Raw genomic sequence first — 18,811 nt, 5'->3', positions numbered from 1 at the left:
TTGTTACTTAAGCTCACCCAAATCCAAATTATTTTCTAAAATTAGTTCATATTGACGTAAAGCTAAAAGAAAACCCCAGAAATCTTTTGGCATTTAAGAAGCCTTACCAGAAAAAGTTTTTGTTTTTACTGTTTTACTACCTAGGCAGTTAATAAAGTAAGAAAATGTTAATTTTGCCAATTAGCTCATCGATCAGCTGATCATTTTGCTTCTTTATTTGGTCTCAACTTATGTTTTGTTTTTTGCATCCCAGAGCAATGTTTATACAAAACGATCCTCTGAGTATGAAAACTACAAATGTGGCACCTTTAATTTCCCGCCCTGTTTTGTTTGGATCCGTCCCGCTTTGGCTCCAGAGTTTTCCTCACCCATGGATAAACTGGATTTCTTCCCTCCCTCGTTTTATTCCTCCCTCTCTCCAGCCCCCACGAAGTCCTGCACCCCGAGCGCACGATGCAGGTAGCTGATAAAATAAAAGAAACACTGAGAGTAAAAGTGTCACTTGGAATTACGCAGCATGAGGCCAAAAAGGGTTTTTCATTTTTCGTGAAACAAGAAAGAAACAGTAAATACCTGAGAACAAAGAGCGCTGAAGGTGTTTCCTCCACTGAACACACCGTGTTTCCTTTATTCCAACAGTTACCTGTTTCAGTCAGTTTTCCCAAAACTAACAAACCGTCAGACAAACATGTGACTGACGTGTGTGCTGTGTTTTTATGGTCTGCAGTACGGGATGGGAAGCAGCGGAGGCTCCAAGTCTTCCTTCACACCGTTCGTAGATCCGAGGGTGTACGGGACCTCCCCGACTGACGACGACGATAACATCTCTGCCTCAGGTACGTTTCCTTACAGTGTCAAACCTCAAACGCCCAAAATTAATCACAAGCTCAATCTAAAGGGTCTTGAGACAATTACCATAAATAAAGATTGGGCTTCGTGTAATTAGGGGCCGGTTGCACGTGGGTCCAGTCCCATGCCAAAGTTCTTCAGCGACTGTCTAAACTTCAAAAGTTTGCAAATTCGTAATAAATTATTCGTACGTGCTAGAGCTTTGCAACTTACACCAAAGTGTCAGCCCAGCTGAAGAAACTTCGTGCACTTCACTGTGCTACTAATTAAAAAATCCATCCGAATTTTATCTCAGAAACTGAATTTTTGACAGCATTTTGAAATCTGCCCTCATGTCAACTATTGCAGTTTATGGGAAAATGGCATCTTTAAACATCAGTTTTTCACTTAAGGACCAAATCAATCTTTGTAAAAACAAATGATCAACATCTCTCTGCTGTGTCGATGAAGTCTGCAGTCTCAGAATTTTGCCTTGATAAGTGAATTTTTGGCAGCAGTTTGAAATCTGCCTTTCCATGCACAGACAGCTGATATCCTGCCCCCTGGTGGTCGGCTCAGTCACAGTGTGATACGAAGCATTTTCATTTTAAAACTTGATAAAATTAGTTGACACTAATTAAGTCCAATAGAAGACGTTTCATACTGAAAAAAGAAATGCTTTACAATATTTTCCAGTGATTTAAAAATTTTAAAATGGGTCAAATTGACTCGCAACATGAGAGGAGGGTTACGAATTCAGGTCATTCATGATAAAATAGTTAATGCAGTCACGGCACAGAAACTTCAGGTGCAGTGAGTTCAGTCGTCCACCAGTTAACGTGTTGTGTTTATGTTTTCTACAGCGCTGTTTGCTGACGAGATGCTGAAGCAGGAGCAGGAGCAGGCGAGGCTCAACGAAGCCCGGAAGATCTCTGTGGTCAACGTCAACCCGACCAACATCAGGCCGCACAGCGACACGCCTGAGATCCGCAAATACAAGAAACGCTTCAACTCTGAGATCCTGTGTGCAGCTCTCTGGGGTGAGACTGTCACCAAAACACTTTCATATCACACTTTATCATACACATATGTGCTTTTTCTAACTTTCAGACTAGTTTTAATACTACTGCTACTAATACTACTACTACTTTTTTGCCTTTTTACTATTTATTCACCTTTGTTTAAGCACCTGCTCCAAGTTTGGATTTGATGTGCATGCATTATTTTGCTTCTGTAAACATAATTGTATAGCCAAAAAATAATGCCCAACTAAGGTCAGACAAAATTTAAAGTACATAACAACAAGAGAGAAACAATTAAAAAACAAAAATAACAATTAAAACCCATACTAATGAGAGCATATACAACTCAAAGAATATTAGCAGTAAATGCGAAAATAAACACAAACAAGATGGAATTAAAAAATATATAAAAAGATCAATTAAAAGAAAAACAAAAATAGATTAATTTAAATAGATGACACCACATAAAAGCAAGCCTATAAAAAATGCGTTTAAAGAAGTGATTTAAAAGAAGTCACTGATTGTAGCATAAGGCACATAGTTTTATATTTTTACACACTTTACACAGTCAGCACATTATACATATTTATAATTTGAAATATTTACATAAGTTGTAATTGTTTTTATTATTACTGAACACTGTGTGTGTGTGTGTGTGTGTGTGTGTGTGTGTGTGTGCAGGAGTGAATCTGCTGGTGGGGACGGAGAACGGACTGATGCTGCTGGATCGAAGTGGTCAAGGCAAAGTTTACAACCTGATCAATCGACGGCGCTTCCAACAGATGGACGTCCTGGAGGGACTCAACGTCCTGGTCACCATCTCAGGTTGGTACATGAGACACACAAGCAAGCAGGGACAGAGCTCGCTGTCTGATTAGAGAGGCACAGAGAAATGTGCTCCTGGTGTGAACGGTCAGGCGACTGCTGACGGGCGGCTGTGTGATAATTAACATATCAGAACACGTCAGCGTCCGATGTGTACCCGGTGTGAAAGTTACTTTTACTGGGGCTGTAAATTTGATGATAAAATTCAAAATAATAACATTTTATGAAATGGAAGTTTAACATTAACAAACAGTATTAACACTTTGAGACCTGGATTGACATCGCTTTTCTTGTTTTGTGTTCATACGCCTTTTACAAGCTGTTTAACCCTTTGCAACCTGGGCAAATTGGTTTGATTTCTTTCGTTAAATTGTAGGAAAAAAGGCAATGAAAAAAAAGTCCCACAAATCTAAAGAAATTAGTAAAAGGTGCAAAAAGCAAAAAAAAGAAATGGCAAAAAATTTGGAAAAAAAGGGGGGGGGTAAAAAAAAGAAACTATATTCATTATTATTAGAATTATCAATTTAAAATTATGTAAGAAAAAATACCTATATTTATGTCAATTTTCAGCAGTTTTGGGGGTCATTTATTGGTTTTTTTTTACCTTTCTTTTGTTTTGGTTTTTGCTTATTTTCAGGTAATTTTCTTGTATCTTTTTTGTAAATTTGCTCATTTTTTAAAGGGTTAAGATGCCGTAACGGCAGCCCTTTCTCTGCATTCACAGGACTTTGAGCAACAGCTGAATCCTTGATTTTCTTTGTCTGTCGTTATTGATCACATATTTTAGCCTTTCTTATTGTTTGGTCGTCAGTGTTTCCTGTCTCCCTTGGTTACGCTGAACATGACAGAGATGTTTCTATTTTTGCCAGATTTGACTTTCTTTTTGTGCGTTGCTTCTTTATGAATAAAACACTCGCTGAGCAGATTTGAATGGAAGCTGCTGCTGATGACGTATAAACCGTTCTTACACTTATGCAATAATAAGTCACATTAGACAAGTTTTATAAATGCCTCACAGAGGTGGTATGTTATCCTTATCCTTAATCACATATTTAAATTGTATTAACGAATTATTATATTTTTAAAAAGTCGTTTTTCCAAGTCTTGCTTGCCTTGTTTTTAAATGTTTGTTTGTTTGTTTACTTTCTTTTTTTCAGTTTTTTTAAAAAAGTATTATTGTTGTTTTTGGTTGTTTTTGTTTTTAAACAATTTTCATGTAATTTTCTTGTATATTTTTTATAAGTTCTTGCAAATTTTTCCAAAAACAGCAGTAAAAACATTGATAAACAAAGTGTAAATGTAAAATGTAAATGTAAATAGTTACCTTCCATCACTGATGCCTGAGATATGAAACCTGATTTTATAAACAGATTTACTGGTGAGAAAAATATTATTTACATTAATCATTTTATTTTCATAACCAGGAAAGAAGAACAAGTTGCGTGTTTACTACCTGTCCTGGCTGAGGAACAGGATATTACACAACGATCCTGAAGTGGAGAAGAAACAGGGCTGGATCACTGTTGGAGAGCTGGAGGGCTGCGTGCACTACAAAGTCGGTAAGAAAACTGGTTTATGCACATTGTGAGGACACAAACCTATTAACACACCTGTGTTATGGGGACTCACTTGCAAATTGGGGACAAAAAGTTAGTTTGTACAAAGTTAACCATTAAAATGTGAATTATTATTGTAAATAAATTTGGATTCCCTTCTAAATATTAAAGCTTATGGTTAATTGATAAATTATTGATAGATTTTAATATTCTTTATTTCTGAATATAACGATTACAGAGCAAAAAAGCTCAGTTGTGTTTTTTAACTGTAGCTTAAACACAATTTGACATTTTTTCATGCTTTCATTCTGCTTTGCCCCTGCAGTGAAGTACGAGAGGATAAAGTTTCTGGTGATTGCTCTGAAGAACTCAGTGGAGATCTACGCCTGGGCTCCGAAACCTTATCACAAGTTTATGGCCTTCAAGGTAAGCTGAATCACAGTGCGCCTTAGGTGTAAATGAGTTAATGTGGGGAAAAGGAGCTCTTTGTTGTAGAAAACATGTGAGCAAACAAGACAGAAGCAGATGAGCAGCATGATGTGCGTTTATTTTAGATTATTGTTCCAGGACAAGGCCTCACTGAGATACAGTGAACCAAAAAGGGACAAAAAAAGACTTTAAAACGTCAATACATTAGGTCACTCAACCAGTAAATCAGCAAAAAAAGAAACTTTTAAAGGCGTAATTTTATTGAATGTAAATACAAATTGAGAAGAATTATGCTTTCTTTAAAGAATCTGATTTAAACTGAAAACAGGTTAAAATTTGATTTTTATTGTTTTAATTTTTTTGCATGAAAACATTTTTACTTTTTTTTAAAGACTTTAGTCTGGTTGTTATGGTGACAGTTCTTTTTATCCCCAAAATTTTTACTTAAAAAAATTATGCGTTTTTCTTTTCTTTGGTGATGTTTTATTTTGGCAAATTTTTCTTTTTTTTAAACTTTGCACCATTTTTCTTTCCTTTTTTTCTTTTTAAAAGGTGATTTTTTTGTGGCTAATGAATCATTTTTTCTTGACCTCTTTCAGTCGTTCACTGACCTGCAGCATCGCCCTCAGCTTGTTGACCTGACGGTGGAGGAGGGGCAGAGGTTAAAGGTCATCTATGGCTCCAGTGTTGGCTTCCATGTCATCGATGTGGACTCTGGAAACCCCTACGACATCTACATCCCCTCACATGTTAGTCCCTGTGTGTGTGTGTGTGTGTGTGTGTGTGTGTGTGTGTGTGTGTGTGTGTGTGCATTTTACTTTTTTTAAAGAAAAATTGCATTTGATTGCATTGTTTATATTGAGTGACTGTGAGATCATAATTATATAAAGAATGAATGAGTGAGAGTAGATGAACGAGTGAAAGAGAAAAGAAAATATGCGACAGAGCAAAGACGAGAATGAATGATGGAGTAGATTTCTGAATTAGTGAACGGATACGCAGGTGATTGAATGAAGGGATAGCTGAGTGAGTGAGTGAGTCAATACAAAACGCATTGCATGGTTAAGAGGGTGATTTATTTAGGAAATAGCTGCATGAGTGAGTGAACAGTGAGTGAGTGAGTGAATAAATAAATTATTTAATGAAAGGATAAGAGGGTAAATGGATGGAAAGCCTTGTTAGTGAGTGAATGAATAAGTGAGTCGCTTAGTGAATGTATGAATTGATTGCCGAGTGAGTGAGTCATTAAATAGTTTAGTAAATGGATAAGAGTGTGACTGAATGAAGTGCAGTAATGAGTAAATGAGTAAATGAATGAGGCAATAATTAAAAAGTGTGAATGAGTGATGGGATGAATTAATGGTTAACTTTGTTAACGAGTGAGTGAGTAACGAATTAATGATTTAGTGAATAAATGTATCAATATTTGAATAAATGAATGAATGAATGAATGGATAGCCTTGTTAATGAGTAAATGAGTGAGTGAGTGAGTCAATAATTAAACGAGTGAATGAGTGAGTGAATGAATGAGTGGATCACTTTGTTAATGGGTGAGCGGCTGAGTGGGTGAATCAGCGTCCTCCTCTAACCTTGGTCTGGTTACAGTAAGAGATGTTCGGGGGAGGGAGACGGTAACCACAGCAACCGCCTCACATTGCTTTTGGCAGTCATGAATCACGCTGTGCTCATGTCTGTTTCCATGGCGATTGCGTGGCTGAGGAGGAGCGGGAGACTCCATTGTTGCAGCAGTTTCTTCTCTCTCAGGTTGGGGACGGGGGGTTAGCGGGCGGCGGCGGCGGCGGGGGCGTTCAGACCCCCCTGCAGGCTCACGGCAGCTCCTAACCCCCTGCCCCCACCCCCTCCAACCCCCCCCCGTGTGGCGCCCCGGCAGATTCAGGGTCAGGTGACCCCGCACGCCATTGTGGTTCTCCCCAAGACGGACGGCATGGAGATGCTGCTGTGCTACGAGGACGAGGGCGTCTACGTCAACACCTACGGACGCATCACCAAAGACGTGGTGCTGCAGTGGGGCGAGATGCCCACCTCCGTCGGTACGTCAACCAATCAGCTCGCTTCTCCCTGACCCCCCCCTCTGACCTCTGACCTCTATAAGCGGTCTCAGCAGATCATCTTTCACCCTCACACCTCCTCCGCCCAAAGCAGCACTCCTCTCTCTCCTCCTGCTTTCAGTCACACCTTTAAACAAAGACGCCTCGGCTGTCGTCTCACCTGTTTCATCACCTGCTCACAGGAATACAGCCGGTTTCTGGGGGGTTGAACGCACCGTTCAGCTGTGTTTGGTGAAGTGATGAAAACATCCTGCACACAGCAGGAGCCAAAATCATCCATGTGAAACTGACTGTCGCTTCATGCGAACACTTTCACACCACGCTGAATAACAACCTGCTTGGCACGCTTGTTTTGTTGAGTGAGTGGTGCAAAACAAATTTGGACAAGTGGGAATATTATCACTAGTTTTTGTAAGAATACTTTATGCATTATATCCAAGCGTTTGTACAATCACAAAAGACTTGGAAAAGTCATGGAATTTGCAAATAGCATCGTCCAGGCCTGGGAAATTTTGGAAAACTAAATGTAGCCTGAAAGTTTGGAAAAGTCATGGAAATCTGCTTCACAAACCTTTGATAAAGATCATGATGTGTGCAAGGACCATCAGAAATTTGAAAAAAAACTAAAACAATAATTTACAGTTTCTGGCTTTGATAACTTAGCAATTTGTAAAGAAAAAAAATACTAAAATTTTTTCTTCAAAAATAATCAAAATAATTTAAGAAAAAAGAAATTTGCTCCCCCCAAAAATCCATCCCCCTCAAAAAAAGCCCCAAAACTTCAAAACATTTTTTGTCACAAATTTTACAAAGAAAGTTTTCTTTCTCTCTTCTCTCTCTCTCTCTTTATTAAATTTATGTGAAATATAAATGTTTAAATTGTAGTAATAGGTGATATAATGTCAAAATAAGTCTCAAAAGACAATTTTCACAGTTTATTATTGCTGAAAATGATGGATGTCATGCAGAAAAAAATTGGCAACACTAAAAATCTCTACACAGTCAAAGAATAAATAAATAAAACAGGTTTTGTGATGCACACGCGCTGCTGTAAGGCTCCAGTTTAAATTTTATGGAAACTGATAAATAAATAATAATAGTAAAAAAGAATAGAAAGTTTTCAGACAAATTAAAGATTTGACCTGATGGTGGTGCCAGAGGACAAAGCAAGAGCTCACAGAGTTAAAAAGTCTCATCAAAATACACAAAAAGACATTTTAGACAGCAACAACTTAAAGCTGTGGTGACAGACAGCTATGAGGTTTTAATTCAGCCTTTAGCTTTTAAATACAGGAAACCAATTTAAACCTGAAAAAAGTGTTCTCATGAGGCACAGTGGTATGGTGATCTACATGGAGGGTTTTGGTGTTTTCATCACTGAACAGATGAGTTGACCAAAGAAAGACAACCCAAAAACTCTGTGTATTTCTTTAATGTCCAGTGTTGAACATCCATCTGCTGCATGAGATGAGGACAACACGTCCTACAGAGCATTACCTCCACCCTCTGCCCCACCACACACACACACACACACACACACACACACACACACACACACACACACACACACACACACACACTAACCCAGTCGTCAGAAGAAAAAGAAACTGTTGGCATTGTACGTGTCCTTACATTTATTTTACGATTCATTCTTCAAAAGTTCTTTGTATGTGAGCTGACTTTGTCCTCGGGAGGTGGAGGGGATGGGGGATGCAGTGACACCAGCTAATTTTTAGTTCCCAAACATGGGTGGCATATAAGGACCCATAGCTGTTTTTCCTGTGGCTTTTTTGTTCCCAAACATGGGTGTTTTTAAAGCACCAGTGACTATCTTCCAGTTGCTTTTCAGCCCCCAAGCAAGGGTATGTTTTAGGGACCCATTGCTGTTGTACCTGTGGCTTTTTAGTTCCCAAACATACCATCAAACAACCCATGAATGTTTTATGCAGCTGATTTGAAGTTCTGAGTGTTTTTAAGACCCATTACTTGTTTCCTACAGCTATTTAGTTCCCTAAAGTGGGTGTTTTTAAATGACACATGACTGTTACTCCAGCTGCTTTTGAGGCCCCAAATATTGGTGTTTTTTAGGGACCATAGCTGTTTTTTCTGCGTCTTTTAAGTTCCCAAACATAGTTGTTTTTAAGCAGCTGCTTTTTAGCACCCAAATGTATGTGTTTTAGGGACCCATTACTATTTTTCCTGCGGCTTTTAAGTTCCCAAATGTGGGTATTTTAAGCAAAAAGTTATTGTCTTTGACGGAGACAGTTTTTTTTTTTGCCAGGATTGTGTCACCAGAGTATTTTAAACTAAAACATGATATTTTCCGAACCATTACCAAATGTTTGTGTCCAAGTTTAACCGCATTATTAAAATGTAATGTAACGTATTTGCAGCATAATAGTGTGCAAATGGTACGTATCGATGGCTTGCAGAAATGTTCAATGCCAACATTTTCTTCTGGCAATTGTGTTGCACACACACTTAACATCTTTTACTTTGAACACTCTCCTTTTTTATACACAGTTTATCTGTTTTTTCTGTGCAGGGGGAAATGCTTGCGTGTTGTTTGTCTTCTGTGTCGAGTTTCTGTCCTCTTGTTCTGTCCGTCTGTTAAATATTTCATTCCTACATTCATCCTTGATTGCATGAGCTCTAAAAACAGCTTTAAAAACAAATTAGTTATTTGTGCGATTCTGCAGACTAAAGGTTTGCAGTGCATCTAAATCAATCTATTATTTATTGGTACACTCAGTCAAACCACATGGAGAGGAAACTCGAGCGCATCAAGGATGGATCTCGGATGTTATGATCCGAGCGGATCAAAGTCTCTGTGGTTTTCCATTCGGCGTTCACTCTCTGAGTCTCAGATGTCAGTGTACAATATCCCGATTGATTAAACATGTATGTTTGACTGATTGTGTCTGTCCTGAAGCACCGGTGGTTACTGTGTGTGTCCTGCGTGTGGACATTGTCTCCCGTTAACGTGTTTGTGTGTATTTTACTGTCAGACCAGAGTTTCTCACAGCCAAGCCCGGACAAAACATAAAAGCTGCATCGTCGTAACGCCGATCTCCTTCCTCAACAACAGAAACAAACAGCTTTATTGCAGGAGGGGAAAAACAAAAAGACCTTCCACTGAACTTTATTTCTGTGACAGAGGACGCTCTCTGCTGACCCCTTTCCTCTGGTTTAGTGTCGCACACTTTAGTCGTGGCTCAGAAACCGTTCTCTATCTGCTTTTCTGTGCTCAGAAGCCCTATAGTGCCAAAACGAAATGCCCACCAGTTTTTAAACCGGTGATACTCAACTTGCAGCACTCGACAGGGTGCCGGGTGTTCTTTAATTCACAATTTAAAAAAGTGATTCACTCTGGAAATTATTTTGTACTTTTAGTATACATAAGGTGCATAAAACAGCATCAAAATAGAGTTTATTTATGAAAGAAGTGCCAATGGAGAATCCACCACAGCCCCCGACAGAGGTCCCGGCCAAGACCCTAATGTCCTAAAATCCTAGAAATGTTCTGAAAACCTAAAAATGCCCCAAGATCCTAGAAACATCCTAAAATACTGGAAATGTTCTGAATGTCCCAAAACCCTAAAAGCAACTCAATTCTAGAAATGTCCTAATATCCCAGAACTGTCCTTAAAGTCAGAGAAATGTCCTAAAATCCTAGAAACGTGCCTTCTGTCATTTTTTTAAAAGGGGCCTCCAGCTAAAGCAAGTTGAGTATCGCTGCTTTAGACAAACTGACTCGATGTTTTTGGTCCTACAGATTAAAAGGAAAGCACACCCTGCACAGCGTTCCTGGTCTTACGCCCATCAAATAGCAGCCTCACTGTTTTTCTGTTGAAAAACTGCGAATGATAACCAAACATTTCCTGCAGCTGATGCTTCACAATAAAGGTTTTCCACTGGAAGGATTTTATTGTGAAGCAGCGACAGAAACGTTGAATTTATCAGTCGTGGTGCTCAGATGATTCTTAATACACAAAAACTGACATCGACATCAATAAAAACCCAGCAGGCATCCTGTAACGCTGTCCTCCGTTATGTGTTGCTCTGACGGCGTCTTTCCTGACGCTCGTGAGGAGCTCAGAGGTCGTGGTCGTTGACATCAGAAACTGCTGCAATAATCTGCTCCCGGAGGTGAGGCTGAGGACGCCTCGCTGTGTGACTGGCTTGGGTGTGAGACTGGTGCTGAGTCTTTTCCTGTTCGATCCCCCTCTGTGTGTGTGTGTGTGTGTGTGTGTGTGTGTGTGTGTGTGTGTGTGTGTGTGTGTGCCCTCTCCTGTCCCTGCAGCCTACATCCACTCCAACCAGATCATGGGCTGGGGAGAGAAGGCCATTGAGATCCGCTCCGTGGAGACGGGACACCTCGACGGAGTTTTCATGCACAAGCGAGCTCAGCGACTGAAGTTCCTGTCAGAGAGGAACGACAAGGTGAGTCCGAGGTCACCTGGACGCTTGTGTCCTTCGGGGTTACGTGTTACTGTTATTATCAGTCTGGGATATGTCAGTGATTAGCAGCACGTTGACTGTGACAGGTAGTGATGTGTCTTTCCGTGTCGAGGCTTCGAAGCGTGTGTCGAGTAATTCATGAAGATTTTTGTAAAGCGCGAATCGAGGCTCGTATCGATGACATATGTGGTGACGTATGTGTACCATGTGACTGATTCAGGAAATGGTTTGCGGGTTTGGCGTGGGATTCGAAATACAAGGGGCAACAAAACGCAACAAACCTCCACTGTCCCCTCACATTTTGTTGACTTCGGACTTTATTGTGCATTTGTTTGCAATCTATTCGAGCTTATTAATGAGTATATTATTGGTTTATTTGCATTATCATTTAAGCACAATTCAATTCATAGCTTCGTGCACCAAAGCCACGGTGTCATTATAATCACTCTGCCTGTTTCACATTTATTGTCCACTTGATGGCACAATAGAGCAAATGAAGCGCCGCGAAGCTTCGGCCGTGAGTGAACCAATTGGATGGAAAGCTTCAACGCTTCATGACACTTCATCTCGCCATCACTGGCGACAGGTCACCTAGTGGAAATAGCATGTATTTCCTCCATATGCCAAATATGGTCAAAATGACCTCATCAGGTGGAAAATAGTCAAAATGACAAATTCAGAGTCAAAAGCCCAGAATGACACCCAGAAATAATACAAGTCCTGTTTTTCTGCTCTGATGGCTGTGGGATCAAAAATGTCAGTTTGAATGGGTTTCAATGGAGCATTTTTGGACCTGAACAGTCTGAATGTAACTATTTAGTTTCCACAGTGTATTTTAGACTTATTGTAGGAGCTGAGCTGCAAACTCACTGATTACACTCAGATACACAATCTGGACTACATTTAGGACACATGCATCAACACACACACAGTTATCAGGAAATGAAGGATGAAAAGCGCCAAACAGTCTCTGAGGGTTAAACTGTAATAAATAAGTGTGACCCAGCAGAGACGGTGTTAACTTTAACCCCGTCCTCTCTGTGTGTTTCCCTCCTGCAGGTTTTCTTCGCCTCGGTGCGATCTGGAGGCAGCAGCCAAGTCTTCTTCATGACCCTGAACAGAAGCTCCATGATGAATTGGTAACCTTTCTCCTTCGACCCAAAACCCTCCTCTTCTTCACTCTGAACATCGCCCGACATCAGGAGAGAGGGATGGCAGGAGGACAGCGTGTGTGTGTGTTTACGATGTGTGTGCGTGTGTGTGTTTGTGGTGGAAAAAGCCGCCGAGTGGACGATCAAGCAACTTGAAGAGTTGACCCACAGGAGTGAGCCACCCCCCGTACGGACAGCGTCCGCCCGTAGGCGGCGCTGCAGGCCCCACGGATGGTGTGACTGCCTGCTGGTCAAAGGTGACTCCGCTCACCGACGGCGGCAGACGCCTTCGCCTTCCCTGTGGACCGTTGGATTGGGCTGATGGTTGCTCTCGAGGTACTTTAAAGGACGCTGACATCATGCCGAGTAGCCTTTGACCTCCCCGTCGGATCGAATGGGGAGCCGCGGAGAAGTTCTCTGTGTAGCACATTAACCATTTCTTACAGGGTGTTCACACTGCGAGTACGACTCGTCGTTCGACTGACGTGTGCTGAAGCCAATCAGACGTCTTTTGGTGTTTTCGTGAGTAAGGTAGCATCAACGGAGGGAGAAAACTTGACTTTGCATTGATCAAAAAAGTGGGTGCAACCGTTTTTTTAGAGGAGCTTAAGTGAAAGTTTCTCGAAGTAAAAGCAACCTGGAGCCGACCAAAATGTGCATCCACACTAAACCGGCTAAAGATTTCCCGCCAGTTTGGTCCTGTGTCCACACTAAGCTGTTTTTTCTCTCACAAACATTTTAGCTTTTTGAAAACAAAGTAAATAAACCAATAATCAATCTTTCGCTTTTTGGAAAACAACTTAGCCTGATTAGACAAAGCAGCTTTCCAACACATTATCATTTTTAATTTTTTTTGCACAATTAAAATATCTGCTGCCACAAATAGATTGTCTGTTTTTTGGGGTTAAATTGCTTATTAGGTGCGTTATTGAAATACATACTGTTCAGTTATCCATTACATAAGTGCAGGAGCGCAGAGTGTACGTTAGTGCTTCAGGAGTTTTCTAGTTTCTTTTTGTCATATTTGTGTAGATTTAGTTTACTCTAGAGGGATCAGTTTGCATAAATTGTTAGAAAATGTACACAAACATAGAAATTGTTGATAAATATACAAATGCAGCTTGACAAGAGTTAGTGCATTTACATACCTAATACAGACATCGGGATTTTGAAAAAAAAAATTAAAATCTTTAAAAAAAAAGCAACAAAACAAACAACCCACACTACCTAGATACCCAAGACTAAATCAAAGGATCCTACATTCAGATAATGACAAATAAATAAGTAAATAAAATGGCATTACAGTGTTGTTTTCTCCAAATATTGAATAAACTATTTCCATCAAATGATTAAATAATTTGCCCTGCTCATTTCTAATCTCAGAGAGTACTGATAACAAAGCCACTGATAATAATAAAGCCACAATTTAACATTATACAGATGCTTCTATAATTACACAACATTAGCTGACATGAGAAAGTTTTCGTCTTTGAGCAGACGTGAAGTCTGATGTCTCTGAAATATTAAATTTAATAGTTTGTGGCTCAGGCTCAATTCTTGAATCGAAAAATTTCTTAAACAATGTGGAAAAAGTTGCATTAATATGTCTGCAGACTGCATATTTAACAGTTGGAATATTTTACACTTACTTATGTTAAATCTGTGCAGATTTAGTGGCTATAAAAGCTGCACCGTGCTTTACATTTGGCCCCTGAGTGTGGACACAGTCTGAATCCGCCTTAAATCACTCTGAGGCCGCTGGTCAAATATTAAATTTAGATAATATACTCGCTGCTCCTTGTTGCTGTTATCATCTAACCCACATCTGATAGTGATGACTGAATCTCAGCGGATGTTTTCTGGACTAACATCTTGTAGCAAAAATCTTAAGCGTGCGCTCTGTGCGGATGTTTTTAGAGAATTTGTCGACCCAGAGCCGACCGTGGCGGGTTTCCATTACAGATTTGTACAAAACTGAAGCGACATTTTCGAATGTGGATAAAACACAACGGCGTTGAACTCCAGTTAGTGATGTTCTTCTCATCCATCGATCTGATCAACAGATTAATCATCCAACCCACGAGTCACAAACTGCAGTCACAAACCTCCAAATTTAGAGAGGGGACACACATGGGCACCTTTTAAAGAAAACAAAAGAAAAGAAAAGTTTGGAGGAATTGTGGATTCAAAACTTCCGGATGATCCACTCAACTTTTTAGGAGTTATGTGATGCAATAACAGCTCTTTTAGCACCTGCTGCTAGCAGGGAACGTTCCCACAACGTTGTCTAACCTACAAGTTGCAAACATGTTTTAAAGACAATGTTTTAATCTAACGTTCAAAGAATGATTTAAGGATATTTAGCAATTCGAATAATGTTCCTGTGGCGTTTTAACTATGTTCTGAAGATGTTACAGATCAGTTTCTTTTTTTTTAAAAACGTTACAACAATGTTACATGAGAACAAAGAAAGAACGTTTTCAAAGCAACATTCAAATAATGTTATTGAGGACGGAGATTACAGAGCATTTTTTAATGAAAATGTAATGTGATATGTTAAAAAAACACAAAAAACATTTTAAATATTTTTTGATGTTTACAGAAAATGTTACCATAAATTTAAGGAGAATGTTTTAGAAGAAGGTAGATTTATTTTTAAATTTGTCCCTAAATCCTGCTGCATCTTTTGCCGCAGAAGGAGGAGTTTATGAGTTAGTTTTGGGAACTAAAAGAAAACTTGCAGCTAATAAACGTTACTAAAACATTGCGTTGTACCATTCTCAGAACGTTTTTAAAACCATGGCATCATATCAGCTATTAAAAAGCGTTGCAGTTTTGCAGAATTTGGCTTTTTGGAATTACCTGAAATACACATGAAAGCTTAACTTTTTTGCGATAAATGGGAGGTTTTTTTTTTCTAAATTTACGTGTTTCCATTATTTTATTTTCGCAGTTTCAATTTGTGCAATCTGAGGGTTAACGGAAACCCGCCTGCATGTGATCGCTGCTCTCTGGACTTGATGACGGTGTTGCTCGCAGTGTGAACGCTCGTTTTTGAGTGCTGCTGCTGAAATACCTTCTGTGTCTCTTTCCCACAAGGAGAGGAAAAATCCTACGAACACGCAGTGAGCGTCACGGCGGGGAAATGAGACTTTTTCCGCCCGTTGACGCTGCACGGCTGGTTTACTGCGGCTACTTTGTCCTGGTGTACTCTGGTACGGGAAAGGAAGGTTGTAGATATTGTATCATTGCTGCAACAGCAACACAATAACGAAATCTTCACTCCATTTCTCACACGCAGAACTTGGCGTAGAGTAGTTTTCTCTTCTCTCCACCTTTTTCTGTCCCTGCTGTCCTGTGTACTCTGCACCTGTGTAAATACTCACTTCGATGTTAAGGACAGATTTTTGCAAAAGCAGGTGAAGAAAAGAAAAACAGTCTGGCTTTTTTTGTCATTCCTCTGTAAATCTGTCCGTTTGAAATCTGTACTTTCTCTCAGATGGGAGTTGGGGTTTTTTTTCTGAGCGACGAGCCGAGCGAAGGCTTAAAACGAGCGTTTGATTTCTCAGTTTGCTCTTTTTCTCTGTGGTTCATCACTGTTTATTTAGTTGTGCATTTTGCATGGTGGCATAACATGTTTTACCCGTCGTCACTTGTTATGAATTGTAAGTTTTAAAGGCAATACACAGACTGCAGATCCTGAGAGTTTTACGTGAGGCCCCTGGAGCGTTTAATTTCTCTCAGCACTGAGCTGTATATTAAAAAATGTAAGAACTTAGGGCTTTTATCTCATGAGTCAGAGTCAGATAAGTCAAGATTGTACACTGGATAATTACACATTTATCATTACATTTATAATTTAGGCATTTTGTTGACGCCCAGAGGGGCTCTGTTTTTGACCCGCTGATGTTTGTGAGGTTGTGACGAGGCAGCGAGAGAGGCAACTGTTTCACCTTTTACTTGGTATTTCTTTCTTGTTTTTGCTCATTAAAGGATGCGACAGGTTGTAAGCGATGCCGCTTTAAGGCCAGCTGAAGCCTTTTACATGTGCAGGATGTTAGCGTTAATCAACACCCTGTGAATAAAGGTCAGGAGGCAGGGTCGGTATGAGAGACCGTAGATTAAAAAAAAGAAAAAAAAAGATATATATACTGTAAGAATTTTCGTTATGATGATATCTTACTGATCATTTTAGAGAAAGACGAAAAAATATTGTTCACTTATTAAAAGCTTAGTTGTCTTTCTACAGAATAGAGAACATAGCTATAAGAATTTCTAAAAGAGAAAAAAATTACAATGTTTTTATTGTGGTATTATTTGTATTTGTATTTCAATTTTTGTACGTATCAAGACTGTGAACGTATGTACGGCTGTCAGCCTGTGAGTGTGTGTGCGCGCGTGTGTGTGTGTGTGTGTGTGTGTGTTTGAGTGTGTAGGTGAGCAGGTGTGCGCACAGGTGTGTGACATGCATGTGAGTGTATGTTTTCACCTCGTCTGAATCACTGAAATCAGTCAAAAGACGACCTCAATCTGGTAACACACACATCTGTGATGTTGGAAATTCTACAATAAATGTCCTCTCCTTGTACAGCAGCACCGCCGGCTCCGCCCTCTTTCTTTACTCGCACCGTACGCTCTCGTTGACAGGTGCAGAGGTAAAAAAAAGACACCTGAACGTGAAATTTCCTCCTTAAATCCTTAAGACTGTCTGTGTGAAAGAACTGGTAGTTTTAACCCTTTGAAACCTCGAATGAGATCAGTTTTCTTGTGCTACGTTCACACACCTTTGATGTGCATTCAAACCTTTGAGATCTGAGCAAATTGGTTAATTTCTTTTTAAAAATGTGGCTAAAAAGGCAACGAGAAAAATGCCAAAAATGTCCCATAAACTCCTAGAAATTAGGGAAAAGAAATGTGCTTACAGAGGGAGAGAGAAATTATTAGAAGATAACAATATTAAAAAAAAATAGTTGAACATGTCCAGCAAACAAAATTCATAATTGTTACTATTATTAATATTATTAACTATTATTCTATATATTTGTTTGAATTTTTATGTATTTATTTTTTTTATATACTATAGCCCCAGTTACTTTTTTTTTAAGTTCCTAGGATTTTGGGACATTTCTAGTATATATATATATATATATATATATATATATATATATATATATATATATATATACATATATATATATGGTGTGTATATATATTTTTTTTGGGGTGTGGGGGATCTTCCTTGGGTATTTATTTTGATAAACAAGCTTTCTTTTGATGCCAAATACCAAAAGTACAAAAAAATTCCCAGTGTGAATCACTTTAGTTTTTATTGTGAAATTATAAGATTGTTGGGGCTGTAAGTTCAGAATCACTGCAATAGAGTAGCCCATTGCTCATAAAAAAAAAAAAAAAAAAATTATTTAATAAATTAATTAATAATAGATTAGAATAGAAATACTTTATTAATCCTCTGAGGGAAATTGTTTTGTTGCAGCAGCAAATAAGAGAGCAGCGACTGAATGAAATATTCATTAAAAAGGGCAAAATAATGCAAATATATATATACACAAAGGAAGGCACTTAACATAGAATAAATTAAAATAGAAAAGAAAAACAATAATAAGATATGTACAGAAAAATAAGACAAAAAAGTTTTTATTCAATAATTATAATAGTGGTGGGTGCTCCATGAAGCCGCCTCTCTTTTGGCTCCTCTGACCTGCTGAAACCTGACAACCCTTTTTACGTGTTTCACGGATTTTAGGACATTTTTAGGATTGTAGGTACATTTCTAGGTTTGTGGGTGATTTCTAGACCTTATGACATTTCTTGGATTTTAGGCCATTAGTACTTCTGAGTTAGAGTAGGCTTAAAAAATGAAAAAAAATACAATAAAAGTAAGATAAAAAGGTTTTATTTTATAGTTGTAATAGTTGTGGGTGCTCCCTGCAGCCCTGCAGAGGCTCCTGCTGGAGCTGCTCCTCCTATGGGTAATTTCTAGACCTTATGACATTTCTTTGATTTTAGGCCATTGGGGGTTTAGATAGGACTTTTAAGTTAGCGTAAAGTAAGATCAAAAAAAACTTGATTCAATAGTTGTAACAGTGGTGGGTGCTCCCTGCAGCCCTGCAGAGGCTCCTGCTGGGTTGCCAAGTCCGACACAGGTCTGACTGTGTCTTGGATTTTAGGCCATTGGGGGTTTAGGTAGGACTTCTGAGTTAGAGCAGGCTTAAAAAAATGAAAAAAAAAGTAAAATAATACTTAAATAAGCTTTTATTTTATAGTTGTAACAGTGGTGGGTGCTCCCGCGCGCGCCCTGCTCCGTGCGCTCTGCTATGTGGCTGCTCCAGTCTCTCTCTGCACCCGCCCCGCACCCCACCTGCGTCTCTCTTCCCCCCCACAACACTCCCCCCCCCCCCCTCCCCCCCTCCCTCCCCCCTCCTCCTCCCTCTTCCTCTACGGATGCTGCA

At 39.4% G+C, this 18,811-nt stretch overlaps 1 protein-coding gene across 1 annotated transcript in view; it reads left to right on the top strand.

Annotated features, from left to right (window-relative positions):
• The window catches only part of LOC121960959 (traf2 and NCK-interacting protein kinase-like), a 22,710-nt gene extending 8,212 nt beyond the window's left edge, over positions 1-14,498 (top strand). The window contains exons 3-11 of the mRNA XM_042510865.1: positions 728-836; positions 1,692-1,868; positions 2,532-2,675; positions 4,100-4,234; positions 4,557-4,657; positions 5,260-5,409; positions 6,552-6,711; positions 11,033-11,172; positions 12,250-14,498. Of these exons, the coding sequence (XP_042366799.1) occupies positions 728-836; positions 1,692-1,868; positions 2,532-2,675; positions 4,100-4,234; positions 4,557-4,657; positions 5,260-5,409; positions 6,552-6,711; positions 11,033-11,172; positions 12,250-12,333 (1,200 nt within the window). The 3' untranslated portion in view covers positions 12,334-14,498. The remainder of the gene's footprint in view (positions 1-727; positions 837-1,691; positions 1,869-2,531; positions 2,676-4,099; positions 4,235-4,556; positions 4,658-5,259; positions 5,410-6,551; positions 6,712-11,032; positions 11,173-12,249) is intronic.
• Positions 14,499-18,811: the final 4,313 nt, after the last annotated feature.

The sequence above is a fragment of the Plectropomus leopardus genome, chromosome 21 (genome assembly GCF_008729295.1).
Source record: "Plectropomus leopardus isolate mb chromosome 21, YSFRI_Pleo_2.0, whole genome shotgun sequence".
NCBI classification, from domain to species: domain Eukaryota; kingdom Metazoa; phylum Chordata; class Actinopteri; order Perciformes; family Serranidae; genus Plectropomus; species Plectropomus leopardus.
This window is presented reverse-complemented; position numbering and strand designations above follow the sequence as displayed.